The sequence below is a fragment of the Sinohyriopsis cumingii genome, chromosome 16 (assembly GCF_028554795.1).
Source record: "Sinohyriopsis cumingii isolate HCF-2022 chromosome 16, ASM2855479v2, whole genome shotgun sequence".
Lineage (NCBI taxonomy): Eukaryota > Metazoa > Mollusca > Bivalvia > Unionida > Unionidae > Sinohyriopsis > Sinohyriopsis cumingii.
Window position 1 is genome coordinate 96654289 of NC_142976.1, and position 14447 is coordinate 96668735.

At 37.5% G+C, this 14447-nt stretch overlaps 2 protein-coding genes across 2 annotated transcripts in view; both read right to left on the minus strand.

Moving 5' to 3' along the window:
• LOC149781026 (secretin receptor-like) overlaps window positions 1–13028 on the minus strand; it is a 160949-nt gene extending 147921 nt beyond the window's left edge. Inside the window, exon 1 of the mRNA XM_089936451.1 lies at window positions 12903–13028. Coding sequence (XP_089792577.1) covers window positions 12903–12908 — 6 coding nt within the window. The 5' untranslated portion in view covers window positions 12909–13028. The remainder of the gene's footprint in view (window positions 1–12902) is intronic.
• On the minus strand, window positions 6323–9037 carry LOC149781027 (uncharacterized). The gene is made up of 2 exons (XM_089938159.1): window positions 7531–9037; window positions 6323–7488 (listed from the first exon to the last, which is right to left on the minus strand). Exons 1-2 carry the CDS (start codon window positions 8831–8833, stop codon window positions 6932–6934), a joined length of 1860 nt encoding a protein of 619 aa, XP_089794285.1. The 5' UTR covers window positions 8834–9037; the 3' UTR covers window positions 6323–6931.
• Window positions 13029–14447: the final 1419 nt, after the last annotated feature.

Here is a 14447-nt window from a genome sequence, read left to right on the forward strand (position 1 = left end):
TATGGAAATGAAATCAGCGATTCCCATGAGTGAATATAAATCGCATCCCATCATCGAAGGTTACGAAGCATCTGAGGATGGTAATGTCAGAAACATCAAAACAAAGAAACGTGTTGGTAGTATTTGTAATTCGGGATATCTCAAATTTACAGTCCATAAAAGAAATGAAAGAACAGAATGTTATTCGAATCATAGATTTGTGTTCGAATGCTACAAAGGACCAATAGAGAGAGGACTTGTTATCGACCACATTGACGGTAATAAACTTAACAATAAACTTTCCAATCTGCGCGCGGTAACCCAGAGTGAAAATTCAAGATTTGGTAATAACCGTGGATTTCCTAATTATTCGAGGACTGTTAAATCAGTGAATCAAGCAACAGGTGAGGAAATCGCGTTTACATCGATGTCTGCAGCAGCAAAACATTTCTTTATTGAACCACGATCAGTACAATTTGTGGCAGAAGGAAAATACAACGCAACATTTTCTTATGATGCTGATTCGTGGATCAAATTCTCCTATGTACCAATAATATTTGATTCGGAGAGTGACGAAGAATAATTGAATATCTCCGCAAAACAAAAAAAAAGATTAATTTTGAAAATTTCCCTGGCTTTTATTTATTTTTTTCGCTCATTTTTCCCCCAGAAATATTTCTGGGATACAGATTTGGAAAATCTCACTTGCGATTTAAAAATCAGAGATTCTCACGATTTCACCAAAAGATTGATACTTACAGTTTCTCCTCGTATATCAAGTAAATTTCCTTTCTGATCCGTTAATTTGAAATTTATTCTTGACAAAAATCGATTATGACATCGCAGGTAAAACGGATTCATTGGTTCCTTGATTATCAAATAACCGGGAGATGCGCTAGGTGAAAATGAATACAATATAAAACCCTGATTCGCTTGATTCGACACTGACGCATCAACATTATAACTACCCTCGACAACATCCGCGTGAAGATAAATCGCGATAACATCCGTTATATTAACGATACCCGGCGATATATGTCGTCCACCTTTGTCAGGATCGTTATTGTGTTTAAGAATTAATTCTGAATGTACTTTTTTGGTCCATGCGGCATGTAATTTCGGAAATAAATCATCAATGGTATCAGTGACGGATTTTCTCATCGCATCAAAATCAGAATTGGGAAATTTGAAATTTGGCAGTGTTTCCTCGGTTAATTCAAATACTCTCATGAATTTTTGTTTCTCACCCGAGTTCTTGATCAACTCGAATTTGCTGATAGGAAGAACATATTCGGCAATTGATATATCGTCGACTATCGCCCGAATAAACATATCATGATAATATTCAATATCATTCGCAAGTTGATTTAAAATTTTCACGTGCTTTATAATTTCGCTACATGAACCAGATTTATTTAGGATGCATTCATGAAATGATCCTCGCAATAAATTTAATTGTAATTCGTGTTCTTGAATAAACTCGTCTAGAGTTCTTCTTACCAAGATACCGTCTATGGGGGCTATTATCCTGTTAATGTGGGTAGCGTCGAAGATTTTCACATCTGGGGGGATTTTAGGAAGAGGTAACCACGAGAGAATTCTTTCGTTAATAAAAGTGAAAGCGAACATTACCAGGTTAAATTTGTGGTTATTCATGAGATTGATGGCGCTGTGGATCAGAGGTTTGTGTTTGATATCTCCATACCATCCTTCGTCGGTTGTAAAATCTTCCTTTTTTGGTTCCGGTAGTTCTGGAAGGGTTTCATCATACCAACCTGGAATAATAACATCCGATTTCTTTGGTTTTATCAGAGGTGCGACCTCGGGCCAACCTAATATATTCCTGATCGATGATTGGTAAATATCTACCACGTACGGTGATTTCACTTCTATCATTGACGATAGTGTTGGATCATGTGAAGATATCTTTATTCCCGGAGTAGCATCGCCGGTTAAATTTGATATTCTAGTGGTAAACTCATTATTCAGCTGATCAATTTCGTAACTGCCCGTTGGTATACCAACGACGATCCAATCGGGTGTTCCATCGGGTTTATTTTTATTTGCAAAAACAAGTGAATTATTTGGCATCAAATTACCGAATGATTTTGATCTAACATTAGGCCAGCTGTTGTAGACGCGCAATTGTGTTAATGCAATTTCGTTAACGTTAATTGGTGTTGAGAAATTAATACTAAACTCGGGTTTCGTTGAACTTAACGATATTAACGTTGTTGTCGGCGGCGTCGTGTTTGTCACGATCTGGGCTAACTCGGACATTATTAATATTCATTTGTTCAATCTCCGAGTAAATACTGATCATTGCAGAAAATTCTAGATCGGATATAATACCATCGTTGAGACTTTCAGAAAGTAGCGATGATAACTTCGAGTACGCGTCACTAACTTTAGTTAGTTTATTTTTGTACGAAGATAACTTTTCACTTGTGCACGAGGATATCTTTTTTGCGATGATATTAAGAACACCCGCGATTGCTGTTGTTGACGAGATTATTATTGTTGCAACGATTGGCGCTATCATTGTTACCGCGGATAGAATTATTCCTGCACCAGCGACCACAGCAGATACCGCGTACACTGCAACATCAATGATAACTAATTTGCGCTGGTATTTATTTATTTTTGTTTGATAATCGTCAAGTTGTTTTCGCAACGAATCCTGCCATGATCGCGCAAGATTATATCGATAATCCGATGCGTTCATATATAAATAATTCTCTATATAATTCTGGTGGTGTTTCTGATAAATATTCGAAAACTACAAAAAAATGAATTGGTGTTGTTATGGTTCTATCTGGTGGTTTCAGTTCGATAAAAAATACTTGCCCTTCATCTAAGGGTACAATAATAAAACCGGGATAATATTCAGTGAAAAATGCATTAGTGGTTTTTGCATTGAATTTTATCCTGGAGATAATATATATTCGATAAATACCCGTAATTGGCGCTTGAAGGAAAAATGGGTCAACCCCAGGTGTCCATATACCTTTATGTGTATTTACCACAAATGGCACACTACAGGTAACATTTTTTATTTCTACTTTTTTTGGTATCGAAATTCGCGATAATCTTTCAAGGTTCATTGACGATATTTTTGTGGTTATTTCGATAATTTCCTTACCTAATTGCTTTACGTCAGTGGCGTGACCAGTTTTATCGACGGATTGGTCAATCTTTGCTATTGTAGCGAGAAGTTTCGTGTTTAAATCTCGAATTTTTTCGTCGTACGTTGATGTATCGACTTTTTGACGCACTAATTCACGTACCACGTTAATTTCATCGTTGATGGATTTTATTTGTCCTTGCATCACGTTAATCCCCTTGGTAAATTCAGGAACAACAACATTACCGAGTTTAATAATTTCCTCGTTGATTTTTTTGTTGAGATCGTCGATCGATGGTTTCTGACCCATCAAGATATTTACTTCGTTAATTTCGGCAAGAATACCAGTAATTTCCTCGTTGATTTTTTTTATTTTTTTGTTGAGATCGTCGATTGATGTTTTATCGATTTTCTGACTCATCGAGATATTTACTTCGTTAATTTCGGCAAGAATATTAGTAATTTCCTCGTTGATTTTTTTTATTTTCTCGCTAAGATCGTCATGTGATGCTTGATCGGCTTTCTTATTTGCTAGTTCGTTTGCGGCGGAGGAAGTATCACTGGATGTTTTTATATTCTCGTCAAATTTTTTGCTAAATTTAGCTAAAATATCGTCAAGTTTTTTAAGATCGTTATTTAGTTTGTTAAGTCTTTTTGTCATTCTATCTTGAAGTTCGTCGTGTAATGTTTTATCGGCCTTCAGGGGTAATTTTGCTATAATATCGGCGATATCAACAACAGATTTTAATACCATCTCCGATTGGCGAGTAAATTGACTAATGTGATCGCGATATTCGTCTCGCTTGATTATGTCAGTTATTTTAACGTTACTAGTTTGTAATCGCCCTTCTGTATTTTGAAAAACAGCAACTTCACCAGGATCAACTTCTGACAGCGATAAAAGATTATTAATATCACTCTTGGTTGCAAACTTTGATGTATCGATGTCGACTACGTCTTTTTTTTCTTTTCTGAAGAGAGATCTACCGTAAATGTCAACCATGATATTTATCTACGGTATATTCAAATAAAATTTTGCGAAAAGGACGAGATGATTTTGAAATTGCATCAAGGACATTAATTGACTCCGGTCCGCATATTGGTGGATCTGCTAATGTTTGTGTTGGAAGTGTTGAATACCAAACTGGAAGTTTTAGTTTTGACACATATTTGATAAATTCATTTGGCGGTGCTAATCCATATGAGTCGAAGTAAATGATTTCGCGAGGATTAATCGCATACGCAACCCAGTGAGTGCCAGGACCAGAATTTTTATCGAGATTTATTATTCCTGTCTCGGTGGGATTTGGTTTATCTGGTAGTTGATCTCGCATAAATACGCCTCTGAAAAATTTTATTTTCTTTTTTTTTGCTTCACTGATTAAATCTAAATTTGAGGCTGGTAGGCTCGACTTAGACCGGATCCGTACGGGGGTCGTCTTAGGTAAAGGCCTGATCCTTGTTGCGGCTGCAACAATTTTGCGAGAAGAGGGAGAAGAGGGAATATCCCTCCCTTTTTTTTGCGATATCTTCCTCCGACGATCTTTTTTCCTAATACGTTACCTATCCCTCCAAGTGCACCTAATCCTACTGCCTTTGCAATCATGGGGGCCGCTGCAGCTATTAATCCTGGAATAGCGGCGAATAAAGGAAAAATACCACCTACTTTGATCATATCTCTGATTGCGCCTATCGAGAGATTCAAGCGAATACCAGTATTTGCTGATCTGGCTCTGGTGAAATGTCCATGTTGATTTTTAGTTAACGATAGTTTGTTAGGTCCACCGTGAAGTTGATTACTTTTTAAGGTTAAACTTAAACCTCGTCGTGCTGTTGTTGCTGCATGAAGTTTTTTCACCTGACCGGGAGTCAGAGTTACGCTGACGTGATCGTATGGCATATTAATAATCACTTAATCTAAATTTAGAATTTATTACATGTTCTCTACGGGTGCATCGATAACTCTCATTCTACCACTGATACCCTCCAGGATCATTGTTCTATCACTGAGAATAACTGCGATTGCTCTTGCTGGTCCTCCCGTGTTAATTCTGGCTTTGAAATGAATATCAACGACAGACTGCTTTACCAAATCGAGATGTTCCAGGGAAAAGTAATAGATGGGATAGAGAGTATTAAAATCTAACTGTGATATTTGCAATCCGGTATCAATATTTTGATCACGTCCCATAAAACTTAGTAATCGATGATATGCACGTGCCGTCGAATAATTTTCAAAATCGATGGCTATTTCCTCGGATGGCTCCTGTTGGCCATTTATTCTCAACGATACATTTGTTGCCTCTAATCGATCGAATATCATGTTACTATGTAATTGATCGTCTCTGATCATGCTTTGCAGAGCAACAAAGATATGTCTAGGTGCGGAAGAGCCCTGCTGTGACGCAATTCGCCAAGTAAATATTCCGTCCAAATTAACATTTTCGTTGGAGTCAGTCATTGTTGTCAACCAAGACATGATGGATTTTCCTCCTTGATTCATAAATGATAATAATTTTTCTTCTATGATCATTGATGGAACTATTGCTGGCATCCACAAGGTAATTTTTTCAAGGACAACTTTACCAGGATCACCAGGATCTCTCCAAATGGCTCTGTCATCATTGGCATCTCGAACGAAAGATATCGTATGCTTCGCTCCGTAAATAACTTTTCTGAAATGTCTGCAAAATCCAAAAATATGAGATAATGGAATTGCACAGGAGAATTTTCGTTCAGCTCCCTTCAACATATTTTTTCTTATGGCAAATCCAAGATTGTAATTGCCATTGGGGGCAATCATCGCTGAACGAACATTAGCGGGGGCGCCAGCGGGGTCTACCGGTCTACCAATATCAAATGGTAAATGTTCAGGGTAGTTGGAATTATCCTTGGCAAACATCATACTAGGACCGGCTGATCTGGTAAAATCATCCGAGTATCTTGCTAGACCTATGATAGTCGTTGCTATATCAACGTTGTTCGTAATTGATTCAATCTCTCTTCCATCAATCATGTAAGTGGCATTCTTGAATAATGCCATGATACCATTATTGACAAACCCAACACCAAAATCCGCATCGTAGTTGGTACCATCAGCTGCCTTTACAATTTTACCAACAAATTCGATATAAGCCTCAGATGGAAGAAAATATCTTGTTGTATCGTGGACTTGAATTTCCTTTCGATTTCTTGAATCTGGCTCAACTACATCGTACGAGAAATACTGGAAATCTCGCACTGATGTGTCCCTACCTACTGGCTCGTCCATATCAAATACTTCATTTGACACTTGTGCGAACATTTATTATTAATAATATCGTCTAAAACGAAGACCACTACCTGAAACAAAACTTGTATTTGCTAAATTTGTATTAGCAACATTCTGTGCTAGATTTGTATTAGCAACTTCCTGCGCTAGATTTGTTATAGCAGCTTCCTGTGCTAGATCATTTATTTTTTTATTTGCCGCATCATTTATGGCCTTACTGACTTCAGGTGGCATTTCGCTGGTAATGGGTAATTTAACAGGTTGCTTTTTACGTACTAAACTTAATATTTTATTTTTGATAGCGTTGAAGCCTTTACTGGCCAAATTACCGATACCAGAAACAGCAGTCTCACCAATCTTTCCTATTGCTTTCAATCCTAGTTGTTTTACCATTGGTCCAATTTTAGGTATTACTCGCGTGACAAGACTTCCAATGATATCGCCAAATCCATTACCGTGAATATATTTGTATACTGGCAATCGAGAGTTTACTATGCGGACCTGATTAGGTCTGCGTTGATGTTTATGAATAATCATGTTATTTCAATTGTATTGATTTAATCGATGAGTTCATCGACAAACTCCTTGTAAATGTGAGAATCGATGATACCACCACGGAATAATCGCTGACAAATATCTGATGCTTCGTTGACTATCTCACGGGAGTTATTTCCAGCTCGCTTTCCTCCGATTAATACTTCAAGGCGAGATACATCGTTGACAACACTGTCAGGGCAAACTGAATATCCGCTTCCTGTTTTTTTTGTTTCTGGAGATTCCAATGACGTTACGTAGAATACTTCATTTGACGGCGATGAAGATTTCTTCTCCTCTGCTGATCCTGATGATGTCCCTGACGACGTCAGTGGTGAATATATTTCTGGTGGAGATGGGGGAGTCCCAGCCGGGTGTCTTTCTAGTTTTTTACCCTCAGGATCGTATAATAAATATTTCTCAGTGGGACCCCTGTAGTTTGACGCTGTTGGTTCCGGAGGTGGGGGGCGCCAAGAGGGGAATGCAGAAGGTTCCCTTGGATATAATGTAGGAGAGAAAAGAGGAGAGTGGTGAGGATCAAAGGAAAATGATTCAGGACTATCACTTTTAGGTGGTGAACCTTTATCTTTAGGTGACGAACTTTTACTTTTGGGTGACGAACTTTTACTTTTAGGTGGCGAAATTGTCTTTCTCGCACTCGCAGCTCTATATTTAATAACATCTGATGAAAATTTTCTAAAATTTTCATCATCATATTTTACTGGTTTTTCTGTACTACCAAAATACATCATTGCTAGCCAATCAATTTCGTCAATTTTATCAACATCAATATCTTTTCGCAAAAGTAATCTTTTATTTTCCGGAGAATTATCCGCAGCCATCTGAACTGTTGAATCATAGTTGCGAGTTAAATGCAACATGTTTTCATCCAAATAATTTTCAGCAGATATTCTAGGATTAATTCTAAACACACTAATAGCCGGTGATGGTACATATTCGGGAACAATTATTGGTTCATCACTCTGATCTTTTTTCTTTCTTGATTTTCTTTCTTTTTTCTGTGGTGGAATATCTTCCTTTGGTCTAGCTCCTAATTCCTCTGGTTGAAATATTGGCTCCTGTGGTTGAATATCTTCCTGTGGTGCTGCTTTTCTTCCTCGTGTTTTAGTTTTTTCTTTTCTTTCTTGTTGTTTTCTTTCTTTCTCTTGCTGTTTTCTTTCTTCTTTTTCCTGTTGTTTTCTTTCTTTCTCCAGTTGTTTTCTTTCTTCCGCCTCTTGCTTATTATATCTTTGTGTATCTCTTGCCGTTTCTAAAAATCTTCTGTAACGCGGATCCGCTGTCTTCCTTATTGATGTTGTTTGTGTGTAAATTTTATATACCATATCATACCAACTATCGCGAGTTGCATATCTTTTTTTTCCCACTGCAGTCAAATATTCAGTTCGACCACTAAAATATTCCTCCGCAAATTGGCCAATCTCATCTATATTATACAATGTCGAGAGGGGCTGTGATATTATTTCCCATCCCTCATCGGTGAAATTTTCTCTTAAATTATCGATATTAAACTTCCCTTTTATCATTGAGATTTTTCTTCCTCCCGGTTTTCCACCTCCAGGTTTTCCTCCATCAGCAATTGCAAGTTGTTGCGCCGCTGCTGCTATTGCTAATCGCTCGGGTAATGTTCGTGATTGATCCTCAATACCTTTCAACATAGGAAAAATTCCACGTTTTCTAGCATCTGGATCTTTTTCGTCGCCATATACAACCTGTTCAATTGTTCCGGTCACTGGCTTCAACCATTTTGCCGAAGTTTCTGAAATTCCATGTTGCATATCTTCGTAACCACGAACATTTCTCTTAAATAATCGTTTTGTCGGAATTAGCTTCTTTAATGCCGCTAATTGATCTCGCGCTAATCTAGCAGATTGAGGTTCTCCAACTGTGCTAACTTTTCGACTCATCTTATTTTCAACTATATTGTTTTATTGTGAAATAAAATTAGTATCCGCAGTCGGAATTTGCACCATAATTCAATTATGGCAAACAAATTTTACAATACCCCCCCCTAAATTTTGTTGTTTTTTTTTATGTCTGAAAATGCACTTTGGGTTGAAATTTTGCGGATTAATTTGCGTAGGAGGCGTTATTTTTGAAATCTGAGGCTTCTACGGATAAAGTTTGTGTGGGAGGGTTAAATTTATCTGAGCCACCTGGTCTGTACGACTTCCCTGCTGCTCCCTCGATGCTAACCTTTTACGAAAAATCTCTAAAATTAACATTGAGTAGGAATAATTTGACGATGTCACGGCGATTATAATATTGCAGTGTATTAAGGAATAAGAAAAATTCCACACCCTGGATGGAATTGGGCGTAGAGGCGGAGGGGGGGGGGTGGTTAAGTAGCATATGCTTGCCCCCTAAGTTGTTTTTCTACTGCTATAGTCCAACTGCAGACAGACAGAGAGACAGACAGACAGACAGACAGATAGATAGATAGATAGATAGATAGATAGATAGATAGATAGATAGATAGATAGATAATATGCTCATTTTGTTCTCCGTTAACTTTTCATTGTCAGTGCAGTATTTTACGAAATTGAACTCGCGCTCACAATTCATACTGCACTCATAAAGGAACTACTTTCTATTGTAAACAAATTGTAAACAAATCATGTACACTCACGTAGTAGGCCCTTTATATTTTGTTGATTAAATTTTGTTTCTGAATGAAATAAAGCAGATGTTTCGTTCTTAAGCTTGATTACACATTTGGAATTGTGCTGTAATTTCGATGATAAGTGCAACTGCATCCTCCTTATTACACTCAAAATGAAATAAACATTAAATTCCATAGCGTCTTTTTGATAATTGCAATTGAAAAAGACTTCATATTTTCCCCACATTATGATTTCAAACATTCAGTGACAGAAACAGAAACACATCTGCAGATGTCAACACGCTTCTCCTTAGCTTCTTCAATCTGATGTATTTCGTGTAGAATTTGAACAGATGAATCCAGTCCATAATGACGAAATTTCGTAGAATTGACAAAAATACCAAAATCTATCCATTCCAGATCAAATGGAAAAGTTGTTGCAATGGAAATTTGTTCACAATATGACTCTAAATTTCAATTTTAAGTACACCAAAACGCCATTATCTTTCGAAAGTTATATCTACCGCGCGACTAAGTTCAAATTTATCTGGGCAGAGTTATGCTGTTGTTGTGTAATGATGAATCTGCGCTTGTGTATTTAGTTTGGAATACGGCATACATTCAGCATATAATAAAAAGGTTACTGCATTTGTATGGGAAAATATCAACTCGTTTTGTGGATATACTGCATTCCCACGTTCGTAGGTAGACAGATATATAGATAGAAAGGTAATTTTCGTCATGTACACACACGTATGAACGCACTGTTTTTACGGACAATTAGAAACAATCGGAGTGATGACATGAAATAACAAAATTTCCATCTGACTCAAGATTACACATAATTTAACGACCTAAGATACCAACTGAATATAACAAGTCTGAAATATGGGCTAAAGAAGATATACTGCATCCGGGTACCGAGTGAATATAGCTCGCAAGTCAGGGATAAGGGCGAAAGAAATGTGCTGCATCCGCATGTCAAGTCGATATAGCTCGCAAACCAGACATATAGGCTAAAGAAAATGTACTACATCCGGGTATTACTACAGACAACTCCTTCCAATTCTAAATCTAACGAGCATTCTTTCTTAACAGCCACGTTCAACCAGTACAGAGAAGACGGTACCCCAAGCTGATTCAATGGTCATCGGGCAAGTACAAGCAAAAGACAAGTCATGAGAATACCGATGGAATAACTTGTCCGATAAGGACTAAAATGTAGTGATCGATTACAATCGTACCAATGAAACGCCAACATTAGGGATATATTTTGGTGTCCTAACCAGTGTGTGTTGCGACTGAGAATCAGTGAACCACAATATGACCTCGTTCATGCTCGAAACGGGTAGAACAAGAAACGAAATGGCGACCGTCTGTCTGCCATCTTTGTTTAGTACATTTAAACTACGGCCAGATAGGTAATCCTCATCTATCGGCCATCTTTATGCTGTCAAGCCGAGTGCAAAATCTGTTTAAACATTTATCGGACCAATGACAAAAGACAACCACAAACATGGTTGCCACATTTACAGAGTATCCATGACAATTCCCTAACTAGAGTGTACACTCAAAATGAACATTTTCCACCTTTCCTAATATCATCACAATGCTCTAATTTCATTTTAAAAAAAGTTCATTTACTTTGCAGAATTATTATTCTAAACAATTTGCCAAATACGAATCTTTTATGTGTAAATCAATTGGTTCATTTTTAAATATAAAAGTTCAGTTTGTCTGTGCACCTAACAAGAGTATAAAAAAACCCAGGTAAATGAGTTAGACGGTTGTTTCAGGAAGGAGCACCGAAACCAAAGCTGGAAAACATGATAGATAATATACAGACAAATAACATACTTCCCGATATGTAATAACTGCACATATGAATGTATATGATATGGGGTGTTTAAATACAAGGGTAGCACGTCTGAACGTCAGAGATGATGGTGGAACATGAGGAATTGCATACAGATATTCAAGGTCACATATGAATGTATATGATATGGGGTGTTTAAATACAAGGGTAGCACGCCTGAACGTGAGAGATGATGGTGGAACATGAGGAATTGCATACAGATATTCAAGGTCACGGTCACCTCTTTGTCTGTATTCGCGCTGGTGAAAATGGTTCATTATTTAAAAGATCTCATTTTTTGTCCAATAAGCGCTGGTTACCTGAAGTACACAGAAAATAATACAATTATAAGATTACCTGGCTCGTGGGTGGAAAGGACAGTTCGTTCAATGCCAAAGAACCTTTCCAAAATAGCTAGATAAAGGTAAACTACAAATGACATGTCGGTATGTACCGAATAGCACGAGGCAGGTATAGCATACGGGTATTTGTTGTAACAGCTCTCGGTATGTACCAAATAGCACGAGACAGGTACGGGTATTTGTTGTAACAGCTCTCGGTATGTACCAAATAGCACGAGTAGGTCTATCATATTGGTATTTGTTGTAAAAAATATGTATCTGCCATTTCTGAACTAAACGCAGTGCATCTTGTATATATCAATGCCAGACACCAAACCAGATTTAAATAGCAAGGGAATCTCTTTCAAAAGTATATGTACTAATATATCATGTGTGTGTGTATAGATAATGAGAAAGAGAGAGACAGACAGACAGACAGACAGACAGAGAACGCAAAAAGATAAACCAGATTGCTTGAATGATAACAATTAAATCTATGACCTCTCCGGTGGCCCAATGGTTAGAGCGTCCGCCGTGGATGCAGGAGGTCGCGGGTTTGAACCCCGGCCGAGTCATACCAAAGACTTATACAGATAATATTAACAACTGCCTCGCTAAGCGTTCAGCATTAAGAGGTTAGTGTTAGGACTGGTCGGCCTGGTGTCAGGATAATGTGACTGGGTGGGATATGATGCTACATATCTGCTGCATGATGCCTCGGGGCTAGATATCAATAGAAAATGCCACACTGAAGACCTCGCAGCGATATGACTGAACATTTTTTACAGCTACGTTAATAAATTTACACACACAAGCACAAATACACACATTAAATCTATGTATAGATACAGTGGAAATGATGATGGCGATGAAGAGGAGGAGGAAGACGACGACAACGATATGATCGATGAAAAATAATGCCACCAAAACACTGTGATGGAGCGATATGATAACGATATCAACGACGATGACGACGAGTGTGAACCATTCAAATGAGTTCGCAAAATATAAAACAAGTTCTTGTGAAGCGAATGAGTCTTTTAGACTAAAGCTATATCTCGTTCAAAGCCAAAAGATTTAAACTTGCATTTTTATCGGGTCTGTTTGCAGTTCAGTGACACCAGATCCTGATTTTTGCAATGAAATACATATCATGCATTTTCAACATATACACCTACCTGCATGGCTTGTCATATATCTACAGATTTATAGGCATTGCAACAGGCAAACATGGCAAGTTGTCAGGATCTGCGTCTAAAAGAAGCTTGGAATAATCGCACCAGCCTCCAGCAGGCTACTTAACGTGCATCTGGACAGAGTGTAGTAAGATGCAAACGATACATGGCGTCAAAATTTGTTTATGCTCAGAGAATACTAAATCCCTGTTTCTCCATCCTATGTTTACATGGGCCGGTAGTGTATAAAAACGTAATCATCCTGTAGTGGATCGGAGAACGGTTTATAAATAAAAGGATGTTGAGAAAGCGATTTTATAGAAGATAGACATTTTCATGCTTGCAATCAGACTATCATCCCTCCAGGTTTTCATTTTTCGCAGATGACCTAACACCTCTCTCTGTCTGTCTGTCTGTCTGTCTCTCTTTAACACAGAGAGAGAGAGAGAGAGAGAGAGAGTAGCACACACACGGTCACACACACACACACACACACACACACACACACACACACAGAGGCACTAGATCTGAAAAAGTATGGCATTTCCCACCAAAAAGAATCGATTTCATTTTCTTTTTTTTGCTGTACCATCTTTTCGTTTCGAAGCTACAGTCCAAATCGGTAAAAAAAAATATAACTACAAATTCGCACAAAAGACATAAAGAAAAGAAACGACGCAATAATTAATGATGTCAGATTAGAATGACAAAATGATTGATAAACGGCTCTTTATGATTACGGCACGAGTATAAAGCAATGCCATATCGTCTATGTATTAGGAACCATTCATATTCTACAAAAGGCCTTTCAAGACATACTTTCCTATATGGTTACCCGAGTCCTAACTTGGGTGGCCCATTTATTTCTTTGTGACTGCTGTGAAATTATGTAATGATCGTACTTAATACGACGTTTCTATTATTGATAATTCATGTTTCATCGATCGCTTGACCCAAATATAGCTTGATTTTTTAAACTCAGATTTGCAGCCTGTGTCCTTGATACAGGTTTTGACTATTTTTAGACGAAAACTCGTTTTTTTTTATTATTTATAAATCTATAGGTAAATTCAAGTCCTTCACAAATAGTAGCGTTATTGGGCTATAAAACCGAATCACTTAGTACAATTATAGCTCGTTCCTTACCGTGAAAATTGATGTACATTTCATCACACCGGTAGGTAACTTTCTGAACTTTGTGCAAACATTTGTACTAAAATAGCTTATATCAACTCAACAATTGCTCTTCAAATATTTATTTAAATGTGAAGTGCATCGTTCTGATTGCACGCATAATAACAAGTCATGCAATGATAAAATCTTGATTATTTCTTGACACTGGGTCAAAGCCAAGAATCCTGCCCGTCTTCATTTGAAGCCAAAAGTCAGTATTACAGACATCTGATCAAATTTGACAGCTTTTAATATTATTTTGCTTAGCAATCATAGGAATCAGGACAATCTTTGCAATGCAACTGTATTTTATTTTTTTACGTTTTACGTAGCCGCGATAGTTCAGTTTAAAGATCATCCAACTCACAATTCAAA

Coding starts and splice junctions, on each gene's coding strand:
- LOC149781027 (XM_089938159.1), bottom strand. CDS start 8,833: ATGAGTCGAAAAGTTAGCACAGTTGGAGAACCTCAATCTGCTAGATTA. Junction 7,489..7,530: donor TTCGCCACCTAAAAGTAAAA/GTTCGTCACCCA, acceptor CTAAAGATAAAG/GTTCACCACCTAAAAGTGAT.